At 37.6% G+C, this 13,713-nt stretch overlaps 1 protein-coding gene across 1 annotated transcript in view; it reads right to left on the bottom strand.

The window, feature by feature from the left end:
* Nucleotides 1-11,790, bottom strand: part of ALCAM (activated leukocyte cell adhesion molecule) — a 247,927-nt gene extending 236,137 nt beyond the window's left edge. Inside the window, exon 1 of the mRNA XM_074214405.1 lies at nucleotides 11,174-11,790. Coding sequence (XP_074070506.1) covers nucleotides 11,174-11,246 — 73 coding nt within the window. The 5' untranslated portion in view covers nucleotides 11,247-11,790. The remainder of the gene's footprint in view (nucleotides 1-11,173) is intronic.
* Nucleotides 11,791-13,713: the final 1,923 nt, after the last annotated feature.

Genomic DNA, 13,713 nt, shown 5'->3' with positions numbered 1-13,713 from the left:
AAATGAAAATTATAACAGAGTTTAAATGTTTTATAGTATGAATAAATTAACTCTATTATATTATGGTTGCAAAATGGAAAAGTGCTGATCTAGAAGTAAGGATTCATTTAACTATATCAGCATTAATTGATTGGCCTATGGAAATTAAGCAGCAAAATTAATTTTTGTTGTTATCATGGAAGAAGGTTCATGTACTCTAGTTATCTATAGAAAGTATTTCTATAACATTTCAAATTCTTTTAAACTAAATATTGTAGAACTGTTCTAAACAATGCTAACCTCCAAATCACACCGTAAAGCTCTGATCCCCTCACTGTTTTATCATACCTTTAGAAAAGAACCATCTTTCTTATCTGCAAAAGAAAAAAAATAGTTGAGCAGATTCAGAGCTTGTTTTAATGAAGGGATACTGATTTGCCATTCTAGCATGATAAGAAATGCAATTTAATCTTAGACTAGCAGACATTCCTCAAAGAATCTTCACATTAGAGTACTAGATTAGCATCCACTGGGATAGGGCTGAGTGAGGATTAATCCACCCACAGTAAAACTAAATATTTATTACTGCTTTTCATAGGTCTACTTGCAAAAGTATTATTCATATTTTGAGTCATGCCCATTTTTCATCATCTCTAAGCCTAAAAAACATGAAACTTGTTTACAAGAATATGCTATAAATCTTATAACTAACATAAAAATTCTCAAAAACTATGCACACCTCCTTGCAGGTACAGAAAATGTTTATGAAGGCTAAAGTGCATGTACTACAAACTTGAACATATCAGCCTATTCCAATTTGAAGTTATCCAATTATGTGCTAGCATATTAATGGAATTCACTTATAAATAGAAAATGTATAAATTGTTGCTTTATCTTTAACAGTACTTTATGAAAATTATTTACTTTTTTATATATAAGGCATTTTTGTATAAAAGTAGTTATTAAATATATTTTCTTTCTGATTTTTAGTTGTAACAAAAGCAAAAAAAATCATATTGTGAGAATTCTATTAAATAGTAGTACTGTTTATATTTTTAGGAAATGGTAATTTTTTGAAAACCTTTTTAAAATCCTGACAAATATTTTATTTTAAACTGACAAATATTTTTATTTTAAAATGATTCTCTTCAAAATAAACTGTTGAAATAAAAAAAAAGTTTCTTAAAGATTGCCAAAGGGTATTAATTAGGTCTCCAATATAATTCATCACTTATCATACCCACACTGAACAAACAATGATGGTATTCTTTACCATTAGTGTAATTAAGTACAATGTCAATATTGTTACAAATCACATGATGCCTCTGATCTTGGCTTATATAGCAGGATAAACACAATCTAATTTGTAGTGTGCAGTAGAAATTCTCCAAGATGGATGAGAATGTGTATTCAAAATAGTACAACTTTATTGTTAAACTACATTAGCTTGTGATTAGAGAGAGCCATAGTCATAGTGAGCATTCTAGAGTATTGTTGTCATTTTCTGCTCATACCACTAACCCTGTCCTGCCCCTCCAAGAAAGAACTAGGTATTGATCACAAAATGGCTTTGATCTTGTACAAAATTTCAGGCTGTGTGTGTGTGTGTGTGTGTGTGTGTGTTATTTTTATTGTTTTTTTCTTATTTTATATAAGGTTTAAGATGAATAAGGAAAGACTTCAACAAAGAGAGTATGAAGTTACAGAATATGAGTCATCAACATAGCTTGACCAAGGAGAAACAGCAATTTGGAGAGGAAATGATATCATATTTATATGGATATAGAAACTCATCCTATACATGAAGGATTTTCAGTTGTGTGATTAAGTCCGTCCATTGTTAAAGACCAAAATACCTCTATATATCTTAGTAGGTGACCTTTACTGTGGTCAAAAAATTTATATCCTTACAGGTACCTTGGTGATGAGCCCTTGCAAACTTTTTTTACAATGAACCCCCTTTGTCATACCTAAAGGAAAAAGGATCTAAGTTGGATGATTTATTTTCTTTATGGAATTCCCATTAGAGACATTTTTTGAAAAACTAGATATTGGAAAAATAAAATAAAATAAATGCTTATTCCCTTAAAAGAACTAGATATTTGAAATGAGACTTTTTTTTTCAGAAATAGATCATCAAGGTCTATGACAAATGTGATTACATTGGTCAATGCAATTTTTGTTCAAGAGTTTCAGGATCATTACCTTTTTTGCCACACAAATATTCAGCTTTAAAAACAATTTTTCTACCTTATAGATAAATCAGACCTAGTTCTAGCGTCTCACTTTGTATTGTGTCCTTCCAAAAATACAATAGTATAATATGGTGTAAAGAATATATAGGATCTTTTTTAATATTCAAAAAGCAGAATCTTTTCTTTCTGCTTTTATTTGATCAAATGACTGATGACTTAATAAATATTTAATTCTAATGCAAGTCATATAGATAAAATGGATTGTGGGTGGTGGAAGCATGCATTTTTCATTCAAAATGAAGGGTGCTTGACTGATATTGTGATTATTTACTATTTGGGTTACATCTTTGTGGGGCTCTCTGTGCCTAGGATGGACACCCAGAAATCAATGAGAAGGATGCCACTGAGATGCAAGATAGGTTCACGAAAGACAGATATGCTAAGTTCTTATTGCTTTATTTTTAACTCATTTTTAAATTCAGCATTCAGAACCCACTTGCCACCACCACTGCCAACTCCAGCTGATTCTCTTAGGACCCCCTTTGCAAATTTTATTATTATAGGAATTAACTATGATTTCTGGTGGCACATTCTCTCTACCAAAAATATCTCCTATATTCTCAAGTTAAAGAATTCCTGATAAGAACCAGTCCTTTAATGGTAAAATAACTATGTTGAAGTGTTGCTCTTTAAATAAAACATTATTTTGTATGAAAGTGACCAACCCAAAGCAACCCACGACATAGCCACAACCTATAACTGAGGGAAAGCTATGAGAATATTTGCTGGACTATAATTGTCTTAATCCTAAATAACTCTGAATCTTGACCCCTGCCTCTTCACCCTTCCAGTTCTATGATTCTGAATCTACAACCTCAGAGTATCTTCATTCTTTCTTTCAATTTCAGAGCCAATGAACTCATTATGTCTCTAAGGCAAATCTCCCAGTGTCCTACACCTCCGATCCTACCCTATTCCACACTCCATGTTCCTCTCAGTAATGGTCAGTCTCTTACTCCTAGCCTTCTGACACAACTATATTCTTTTCTCTCCAGTCTCATACTGGAAGAGGATGAGGATGATGAGGAAAGGGTAATAGGCGCAACTTCTTTGTGTGAAATTATCATCTATTTCCCTTCCCTAACAGTGTACAGGACAGCACTAATTGCCTCTCCCCTTTAGGTGAGGCACTGGCTATAATTGCTCTGGTGACCTTCTTTGCTCCCCATGTTATTTTCTATTCTTATCTTCCCTATCTGCTAAAGTATAGGGAAAAGTAGTAGAAATTTTTTTTCTATTTTTAAAATGGCACAATAAAAAGTTATTGTATCTGAAATCAGAAAAATTGATTTCAAATTCCAATTCTGGCCCTTTCCATCTCTATGACTGAACAAATTATCTCATGTCGTTGAATTACAATTTCTTCATGTGTAAAAGAAGGACATTTGCTTTAGAAACAATGAAAGTTCCTTTGATGACTTAAACATGATGCTATAATTTCTCTTGAGTAATTTGGATCTGATAGATTTTTTATCTAGAAGCTTCTGAACTGTTAGATATAAGCAGTGAAACAAAAAAAAATGATTTAAAAATTGTAGCCATAGTGACCACCCATCTCCTTTAGGCCTCTGTCCTATTCTCAGACCAGGAGAAAGTTAAATCTTGGCCTGTCTTTCCACTTGTGTCATTTGTAACTACTATCCCATTATCCTCCTCTCACTTTATAGGATACTCTGACAGCTCAGAGATGTCTGAAACAAATGACAGAATTATCTAATAATCCATGGCAAGTGTTCATCAATTAAAGTCAGGCTACTGGCTGCTGCCTCCAGCCTACACCTCTGACTAGTTCAGGAAAGAATTTGAGAGTGGGATTGTGTTAAGGCATCTCTGAAGTCTTTTGTAGACATAGTAGTTAATAATATGAGTTTTCCTGAAGGTGAGGGGTGGGAGAGGAGCAGGTGAGGGAGAGACTCGGGCTCAGCCCCAGAGCTATGGAGAAACCAGATAAGACAAAATAACTTTAATAATCAATCAGTCAACAAACATTAATTAAGTTTCTCTCAGGTGCCTGATATTGTAAAAGGTGTTAAGCATAAAAATAGTGGGTCTCTAATAATGCAATAACATTTACCAGTAATTATTACCACCAAAAGCAAAAAAGTTATTAAAAAATAACCCTCATGATGGAAAGTAAGTTTTAGAAGTCAGTATTTCAGTACTACTTAAGTTTACTACTTTTTTGAGATATCTAGTTATGTCAAAATAATTGTAGCAGAAAAAATTGAGAGGTCAATTATCTTATACAAAGAATCTCAGTTTTCTAAATTCTTTCAGTCTCCCCTAGTATTTTTCTTGGGTGGGAGTTGGAGAGTGGTCAAGAGTTATACAAGGATACTAAATAGACAGTAATCATATTAATGAGATTGCAGCCTCAGTAATGGATTGAAGTATAACTCCAAAAGAATTAAGACTGAAGGAAAGTCATATTGCATTTAGGGTTCAAATATCTGGAAATATGATGTTTCTAAGTTTAAAGTACCCATAGTTACCCAAATATTTTCTAAAATATTAGAATGAACTATAGGGCTTATCCCCAGAAAATTTGTTATTATGTTCTCATTTATATAAATTATGATTATTTTTTATTTAATCTCTTTATTGACATGATTACAATTTTTATTTAACTCAGGAACTGGAAGGGAATGTCTTTTACATCAAAATACTTAAGGGCCCCTTAAATTAAAATGTCTAAGTTTCTCCTCTATCCTTGGCAGTTCTTTCATGACTTTATGAGATGAGAAGAAAAGCAGAGAAGGGGAACAAGTTACCTAATCTCCTACTCATAATGTGATTTCAAAAAAAGTATTATGAATTTAAAAAAAAGACTTTTTCATGTTGATATAACATATACCAAAGTCAAAAATTAAATGTGTGTGACTTATACATGCATATACTTGTATATATTGTGTTGCCATTGTGTATTGCTTGTGCCTTTGATTCCCTCTACTAGGATGGATAATTGAGATTTGAATGGAAAAAAAGATGGGAGCATTAATGGCTAATTCTATCCTTGGAACATAAGCAATGATAACAGACTGATAAATGCATATTGAATACAATTATTTGTTTGCTGCTGGTTCTCACTGAAGTATATAAGCACATACTGTATTCTGCTCAAGATAAGAAAAAGAGGAACTATAATTCATGTGATACTTTAACAAAGAAATCATAATGGATGAAAACATTTTAACAAGAGTGATGCATGTACAAGTTGCATATTTCAGTATTCTGCCATCTTCTATAGATATAATCAGCATGGAAAATGATATAAGATACTATGTATCAATAGCTAATTATATACATAAGAGAAAATATTTAATCTTGATTGTGTTCTCCATATGGAGGACAAAATATATCTCTGGTGAAGGAAGATTGTGAAAGATGTGGAAAAATTGTCTCTTCTTTTACTACAAAAAATGAATATGAAACTAAAATATAAAAGTCAAATTCACACACACACACACACATATATAAACACATTCTTTAATAGTATTTTCTCAGTTCAGGTTGATTTATATGTTTAGGTAATTGAATGAATATGCAGTTCTATCAATGACATTTGCACATTAAAATTAATTAGATTTAAGTTTATACACTCCCCCATCCCTATATATGTTTTCATATCTCACAACATATCATTGATTGAGTCATTTGTTTGGGTATGGGAATTCCCTACACCAATATAAGAGAATAACTTCAACTTTTCCAGTTGAATTATACCATAATGAAGCAACACGAGGCCAAGTGATTTTTCCATGGTCATACAAAAAATGTGTCAAAGACAAGACTTTACCACAGGTCTTCCCGATAGAAACATTGGTCCTCTATATAGTACAACATAGTGCTGTTCTACAAAATAACTATGTCTATATCCTTTTCAGAGAGAAAAAAATAAACTTTTTATATGAATATAAGTATAATTCATTTGAATGTTCTGTAGGTGCACCCACATACAAACCTGCATATTTAGACTAAGTACTAGATAAGTCTACTTGAATTAAGAACTCAAGGAACTAAAAAGTCTTTAAAATTGTTTGATGCTAAGTAAATGAGTAGAACAAATAGAGGTATGGCTGCTAAAGTTAGAAAAACATGATGATGGATGAAAATAGTTTTAAAAATACTATCATCTGACAAAAAGTAATCCTGAAAAGCTTCAATACCACTCAGTTTTTACAGGTGGTGCTGGTTTTAGAGGTGATTCAGAGAATTTTAAAAATTTAACATTTTTCCTTGCTTTACAACACAGTGTTCTAATCATTCATTGACTGCAACAAATAAAAAGGTGCTACTAATAATGTAATATTTCTGATTATAGCAAAGTTTCATTTGAACACTGAAAATGCTAAGCAAATAAGTCCCTCATCTTTTTTTGGCTTGTTTTTTTTTGTAATTTTTGTAATTAACAATTTTGTAATTGTTTTTTGGAATTAAATGACTTGCCCAAGGTCACACAGCTAAGTAATTATTAACTGCCTGAGGCTGGATTTGAACTCAGGTCCTTCTGACTCCAGGGCTGGTGTTCTATGCATTATGTGTCATCTAACTGCCCCTTATATATCCCTTATCTTAAATAGAGCCTTACCTATGAGACAATTACAAAAGTAAGCAGGCATCATGAAGATGCTTGATTTTATCCATAGGAATGGAACAATAAATAGGAATTGCAATAACACTCTTCAAATTTGCATGAGGCAAAGCTGAAAAAAACATTGCAAAATTCCTGTCTTTGTCACTTATGTTGTACCATATGAATCTTAGAATATTTTAAAAAATCAAGTAGATCCACATCCATACTTGTAAACAAATCAGCAAAAGCTTCAAACTTAACACTAAAAATATTTTAACATATTGAATGGAGTCACTTATCAAGCTTTAGAATATAGAGAAAAAGATTTTCCACACTGAAACATTAACAATAATATTTGCTTTGTCTAGGACCTATTTATAGGTTGACTAAAAAGCATCTTGCCATTTGTGTGGAGACAGGTGTAGACTAACACAATTTTCTGAAATCCAAAAGCTTTACAAGAATGGAGCTTTCTCTTATGGAGAGAGAAAGAGGTGCCAGTATATTTCTCACTTGACCCCTTAGTTTCTCAGTTTGCTGACTGAAAAACAGTAATCTTAAGAAATTTCTGTAGTATCATACAGGAATTATCTTTTCCCTGGATTAAACAAGATAGCTGAGGTGGTGGTGAAGGAGATCTAGACATGATTTTATTGGTGTAGGATCATGCCAAACTGCTTCCACTTATCTCTAAATCTTAAAGACTTGAGGGGATTGAAAGGTAAAGCAACTTGACCCCTGTATGACACAGGTATGTGTCAGAAGCATGACCTGAACTCAGGTCTTCCTGATGAGTTCCATATTTACTATGTCACATGTTGCCTTCCACTTTTCCAAAGGAATCTTTAAAATTCAAATTTTCCCTAATTGTATCTATAAGGTTTTGATTTAATATCATCAGAATCTTTGAAAAAAACCCAATTAAACAGCAACTTGTCTGTCTTAACTATAGAAACTCTGTCTTCAGCTTTTATGTCATAAAAATATTATTTAGTTTGGAATCTGGAAGGAACCTTAGCAATTATCTTGTCAAACTCATTTTTAGAATAAAGTCAAAGATTACCAAGGTTGTACTGGATTAGTGGTAGAGCCAGGGCTAGAAGCTCCAGAGTACTTGTCTAGGCTATTTTCTGCTGTATCACAAGAAATACTAAATTGACATAAAAGTAAATAAAAAATAAAGCAGTGAATAAAACAATACAGAAATCTAATTAACTTTCCATTATTTTTAAGAGTATGTTTTGTTTTGTTTTAATATCACTGCATCAAAAAATCAAAACATTAACTAAATGAACAGAACATTAACATCCTTAAGATTATGTATGCTAAATGTGATTTTAAGGTCTGGTCTGGTAAAAACAAACAAATAAGAAAATATTCACTTAGGAAGAGTAAGCAGCAACATGTTATAACTGTTGTTAAACTTCCATTTTGTAATCAGTCTTAGTGGTAAGCAGTTTGGAAAACTTTAAAAGGAAGACAAAAATAGATGACCCCAGAGGAGAAATAGTTAATTGCACAACACTACCTCAATAACCCCTTATTATTGTAAATATAATCGGGCAAAGTCTTAAAGCAATACAAAATGTCACCACAGGCTGACGCTCTTTCTACAAGAATAATGAGACTGTCTACCTTGAATGCAGAACACATCCTCTTTAGCCTTTATATTCACTTCAGTCTTTGTGATTAATATCTCCTACCCCAAAAGGTACATAGTAACATCCCATGGCAAAAGTATGTTCAGAGAGGGACTTATAGATACTATAAGTCATCATTTACTAGAGTGCTAAATAAAAACTAGGGAAAGGAAAAGAGGGAGACGAACAATTTCACAGACTGGAGCTTTTTGTTCTTCAATCTGACCAAACACTATTTAAAAAAAAAAACGCTCTGGAAAGGAAAAAAAGAAAAAAGAAGATGGGGGGATGGGAGGAGAGAGTTCTAACTTGCCTGGTCCACGGTGCCAGGCTTTTATACTGCATTCCCTCAGGAGTCAGTTTTTCAAAGGGGTCTAAAGAAAGTACATTGAGCTACTAGGAGACTTTTAGTTGTTCCGATTGACACTGGGCTTTTCAAAGCCCACACATACACACACACTCCTCACACCTCTCTCCTATGATATTGAAAAGGGATCTATTCCCACAGAGGCGAGTCCAGTAACTCGAAGCTTCTCGGTTTTTCAGGTCTGCAAAATTCTACTAACCATTCAGCCCAGAGAGAGGAAGCCTGGCATTAAGCAGTGTGTGTGTGTGTGTGTGTGTGTGTGTGTGTGTGTGTGTGTGTTCCTGTTACTATGTGACACTGTATTATACACTCTCCCAGCACTGTTCACGCGTTCCTGTTGTACATTTACTGCTGGCAACACAATCCTTCGGGGCTAAAATAAATAGCGCTGCAATGACTACTGCACAGCGGGGGGGAAAGAAACGTTTTAGACCGAGGCAGAACCACTCCCTGCTTAGCTGTTCCATGTGCAGAGAAACCTGACCAGGGACTTGTCCAACACAAAATAACAGCAGCCGCAACGAAAGGAAAATTGGGGGTGGGGGCGCAGCAGCAGCAAGGGAGCTAATCAATTACGATTATCCCAGAAGAGTCAGGAAACGGTTAAACTGAAAAAAATTTACAGGCTCTTTTTTTTTGGTTTGCATTTTATAGTCTTCATCTCTCTCTCCCCCCCCGACAATGCTACCCCCCCCCCCCCCCGCCAACACACACATTTTTTTTTTAAATCTAGCTTACTTCCCTTTTGGCCATTGGAATTATGGAAAAGTGAAGAGATCGAAAATATTTCAGAATCTTTGATCCTGAAACTCTTCCTCAATCTCCCCTCCACCCATCTTCCTCTTTTCAAGCTCACCCAACCCCCTCCAAACACCTAAATTAGCCACCTTAAACTCTTGGCTTCTTTTGTCTCTCCAAAGCTAAAGATTTGTTGCAGGGGCTGTCTTCAGCCTGCCTCAGGACTGCAGGTGAGGTCATTACTTCAACCAGAAAAGCAACTTTAAAAGAGAAGAGAGGCAAACTCCCATTCTACTCCTCTTCCACCCCCAAAACACACACCACATCTCATCCCTCTTCCTCTCCGCCCCCCCCAAACACACACACACACACACACACACACACACACACACACACACACACAAACAAACACACAGACACACACAGCACCAGTTCTCTCTCTCTTTTCTTTTTGCCTGGGAGCGGTTTGAGGTTCTAAAACCCGTTTGATGGCTTTGCCTAGCAAAGAATTGAAGAGCTCTGTATTATGTTCAGAGCTCCAGGAAGAAAGTGGGCTTTCTTTTTATGATCTAAAGAAAAAGAAATAATCAACAGAAACAGACAAACTCGAGCGGCTATCACTCTACATGAGAAAACTTTAAATATATGTTGGACCCATATTTATATTTTTAAATCAAATTCAGGGGTGGGGGGAGGAGGAAACAAGGAGACCGCAACTGCCGCACTCTGAAGGAATAGTGACAACCAAGTGGTCCGAAAGGACTTGAGCCAGAACAGGACTGGAAAGTCAGTGAACCGATTTTGGGTGATATCTGTTTTTTCTTTTTCTTTTTTTTTTGGGGGGGGGGGAGAGGTCTTTTCTGACTAGTCAGACACAATTTGGCATTGTTAGCTCACACAAACTGGAAGAATCACAAAACACCAATCCATCTACCTCTCACAAACCTAAACATTAACAATGCCATTTCTGGTTGTATTGCTTGTAACCCTTTCCATTTTTCTCTGGTCACACACGCGGAATGAACGGAGGGAAAACCATATACAAGGAGCAACTGTGGGAAAGGATGCAGTTTTTTCTCTCTCGTCACTCTTCTGATCTCTTCAACCTATTCTGCCATGGGGAAGTTCCTGGGGGACTCATCAAGAAAAAAAAAGTAACGTGCGATTATTTCCTGCCATAACTAACCGATACAAAAACTGCATTGAAGGCAATGACGTGGACTTGGACACTATAGAGACTCTCAGAGAGTATATGAGGGAAGAACAAATTTGCCACTAAACGCAGGGATCTGAAGGGGGGAGGATTAAAGAGGTCGTCTGCCCACGATCACTCCCACACCCCCAGTTTTATATAAAAGTTACTTGAGATTCCAAGAGTGCACCTGCTCGTCACCCAAACTTGAACAAACCAGCAAAGCCTGAACAGGCGGCCGAGTGACAGGTCCCAGCTCCAAAAAAGAACACTCTCCTGGCCCCCTACAACCAGTTCCCTCCCTCCTCTAAATGCCTTTGCGCATAGCCCCGGGCATCCTGACCAAGTAGGTCCCAGGAAATGACCCCTCTCTTTCCCCGCTTAGTTCACCCTGGCATTTTGAGTGGCCACATTTCCGCAGCTGCTCACCTGGCCTAAGGACGGCGGCAGAGATCAGGAGGCTTACGACCAGTGTACAGGAGTGGGCTGCTATCGGTGCCATATTCCTCCTCCTCCTCTTCTTCCTCCTCCTCCTCCTCTTCTGTGTGCAAGAACACAGTCCACTTCACAGGAGGGGGGCGTCGTCCTCCAGTCCCCTCTGTAATAGTACCACTTGGAGGTTAGGAATGGGAAAGGGGGAATGGGGGGCAGCAGCTTCTCCCAGACACACCGCCCCCCCAGGATCTGGGGCTGCACCTTGTCCTCTTCCTCGAACGCAACTTTCCAACAGCCAGTGCCACCAACTCCCCCCTCCCCCACAATACCCCCAAAGCAGTTCCCCTTCCTATTGGTGAACCACAAGAGCTTTTACCCCCGTGGAGAAATTGAGTAATTTTGTAATTTGCAGGTGGTCCTTATTTCTTTAATTTCTTTCTCTTGCAGTAATAATAATAATAATCTCGATTTAAAAAAAAAAAAACAGCCCAGGTGCTATGAACAAAATCACTGGAGAAAGGTAATGAGAAGCAGCGGGTCTTGCAGGTCTCCTCAGGTGGCAGCGGGAGCGATCCTGGCAGTGGAGGCGGCGGCGGCGGCGGCGGCAGGGGCAGCGGCGGCGGCGGCGGCAGCAGCAGCCGCAGCTGCGATGGAAGGGAACTGGGCTCTGAGTGGTAGTGACTGGAAGGCGTGTGTAAGCTTCTCCTTCCCTCTCTCTCCTCCTTCCTCCCCCCACCCTCTCCCCCTCCCCCCCCGCAACGTCTCTCTCCTCCCCCTCCCCTCTGAACAGAGCAGGTGGTTGAAGCATGGACTGGCAGCCTAGGGGCGCTGCAGGACCGAGCCTAGCCAGCCTGGCGCTAGGAAAGCGCAGGAGGATGGGGAGGGCGCAGCGCGCGCCTGGGATGCCGGAGGAGGCAGGTCTCCACCCCAGGAGTCCCGCCCCTTCGGGAACGCGCACCGCCAATGGGAAACCAGCAAAGGATATCCCCGAGAGCTCGGGCTTCGCTGGTACCCTGGCGCTTCCCGAGGGACTGCCGCTGCCTGGGTCTTGCTGGTAGCACTCGTGTGACATTATCTTTCTTGTTTCGCACTTGGCTGAGAAAAGGACAAGTTCTCCACGTTTGGCACATAAGCAAACATCACCAGGCTCCCTTACTTTTTTTTTTCCTCTCTGCTTGAATTTTGCATCTTTTCGAGAGGATGTCCTGGGGTTGGGACAAGATGAGTAAAGCTCGGGGGAAAGACTGGGATCTAGGTTGGTGGGTCAGAGCAAAATAAAACTGACCGAAAGAAAACGGGGTTGGGGGGGGGGGGAACCTCTGGAGATGGAGGCAGGAATAGCTTTTGGTTAGTTGAAGCCTAAGAGACTGGAGGAGATTATTTGACATGCTTTGCTTTTCCCCTTCTTTTTGAAGTCAAAGCCCCAGAGTAACCAGTATGGACTAGATGTTAAGAATATTTATTCCCAATACCATCTTTTCCTTCTCCGCATTTGAGCAAGACCTTCGAATCTTCTCGAGTATTTGTAATTTTCGTAAGGTTCTCCTTCCCCTTTAAAAATGATGGAAAAAGTATCGTGAACCCTTCATTTTAAATTAAGCGGGAAATTAATAAAAAAAAAAACCTTCAAACTTGTGGGAAATGAAGCTTTCCAGTCTCTGAAAACACGGGTGCCTAAAGAGTTTCTCAGACAACTACTGGGGACAGGACCAGCTCCCCAGCCAGATGTCGGAAGCTTGGTGGAACCCGCCCAGAGGTTTCTGGGCGGAACTGCTGTAATTCTACGTGGGTTTAAGCCTGAGAATCGAGGTGTCTATTCTTTTTACCGAAGTAGAGCAAGATCTCTTTCCTTTATCAGCAACACCACTACATTAAATAACCTTTCTGAAAATAGGTTCATACTTACCAGGAGCTGAGTTCCATCAGGGAATGCCATCTAGTAATGACCAGGTAGCATCATTCCGATAGGAGAAGAATGAACCCCTCCCTCCAAAAACCCCCAACAACAGCAAATTACAGCATATGACCTTTGACCTTTACATTCCATCATACCAGAAGCCTAGGAAAATTCATTTTAAGCTTTATTTTATGTTTGTGACAAAGCTGAAAAAGAACACTCCACCTCTCTTCCTTTTTTTCCTTCACATTACCTTTGATTTTTTAATATAATTTAACTAGGTTTGGGGTATACCAAAGTACAATATTCAAAAAAACTTGTTTGATTTCCTTCTCAAATTAAGCAGTCTCTTTCTAATATTTCCTTGGTTTCCAAAGCTACTAGATACAGAAGAGTCAGGAAGAATTTTGCTTGGAGGAAAACAGTTCCGAGTTAACTTTTGTAAGATGAGTTTTGCTCAAGTGCTGGAGTTTAGATTTATTTAAGGAGATCCTTTCCCTAAGTAAGAGTGATTCTACAATGAGTCAAGTACAAATCAAGAATACCTAGAAACCTGAGTAATCTAAACTTAAGTTCCTACTGCCTGCCTCTTTGAAATTAGGTTCTGTTTTAAATTTTATCTTAGTATGCATATGTG

The sequence above is a fragment of the Macrotis lagotis genome, chromosome 1, assembly GCF_037893015.1.
Source record: "Macrotis lagotis isolate mMagLag1 chromosome 1, bilby.v1.9.chrom.fasta, whole genome shotgun sequence".
Classification (NCBI taxonomy): domain Eukaryota; kingdom Metazoa; phylum Chordata; class Mammalia; order Peramelemorphia; family Peramelidae; genus Macrotis; species Macrotis lagotis.
This window is presented reverse-complemented; position numbering and strand designations above follow the sequence as displayed.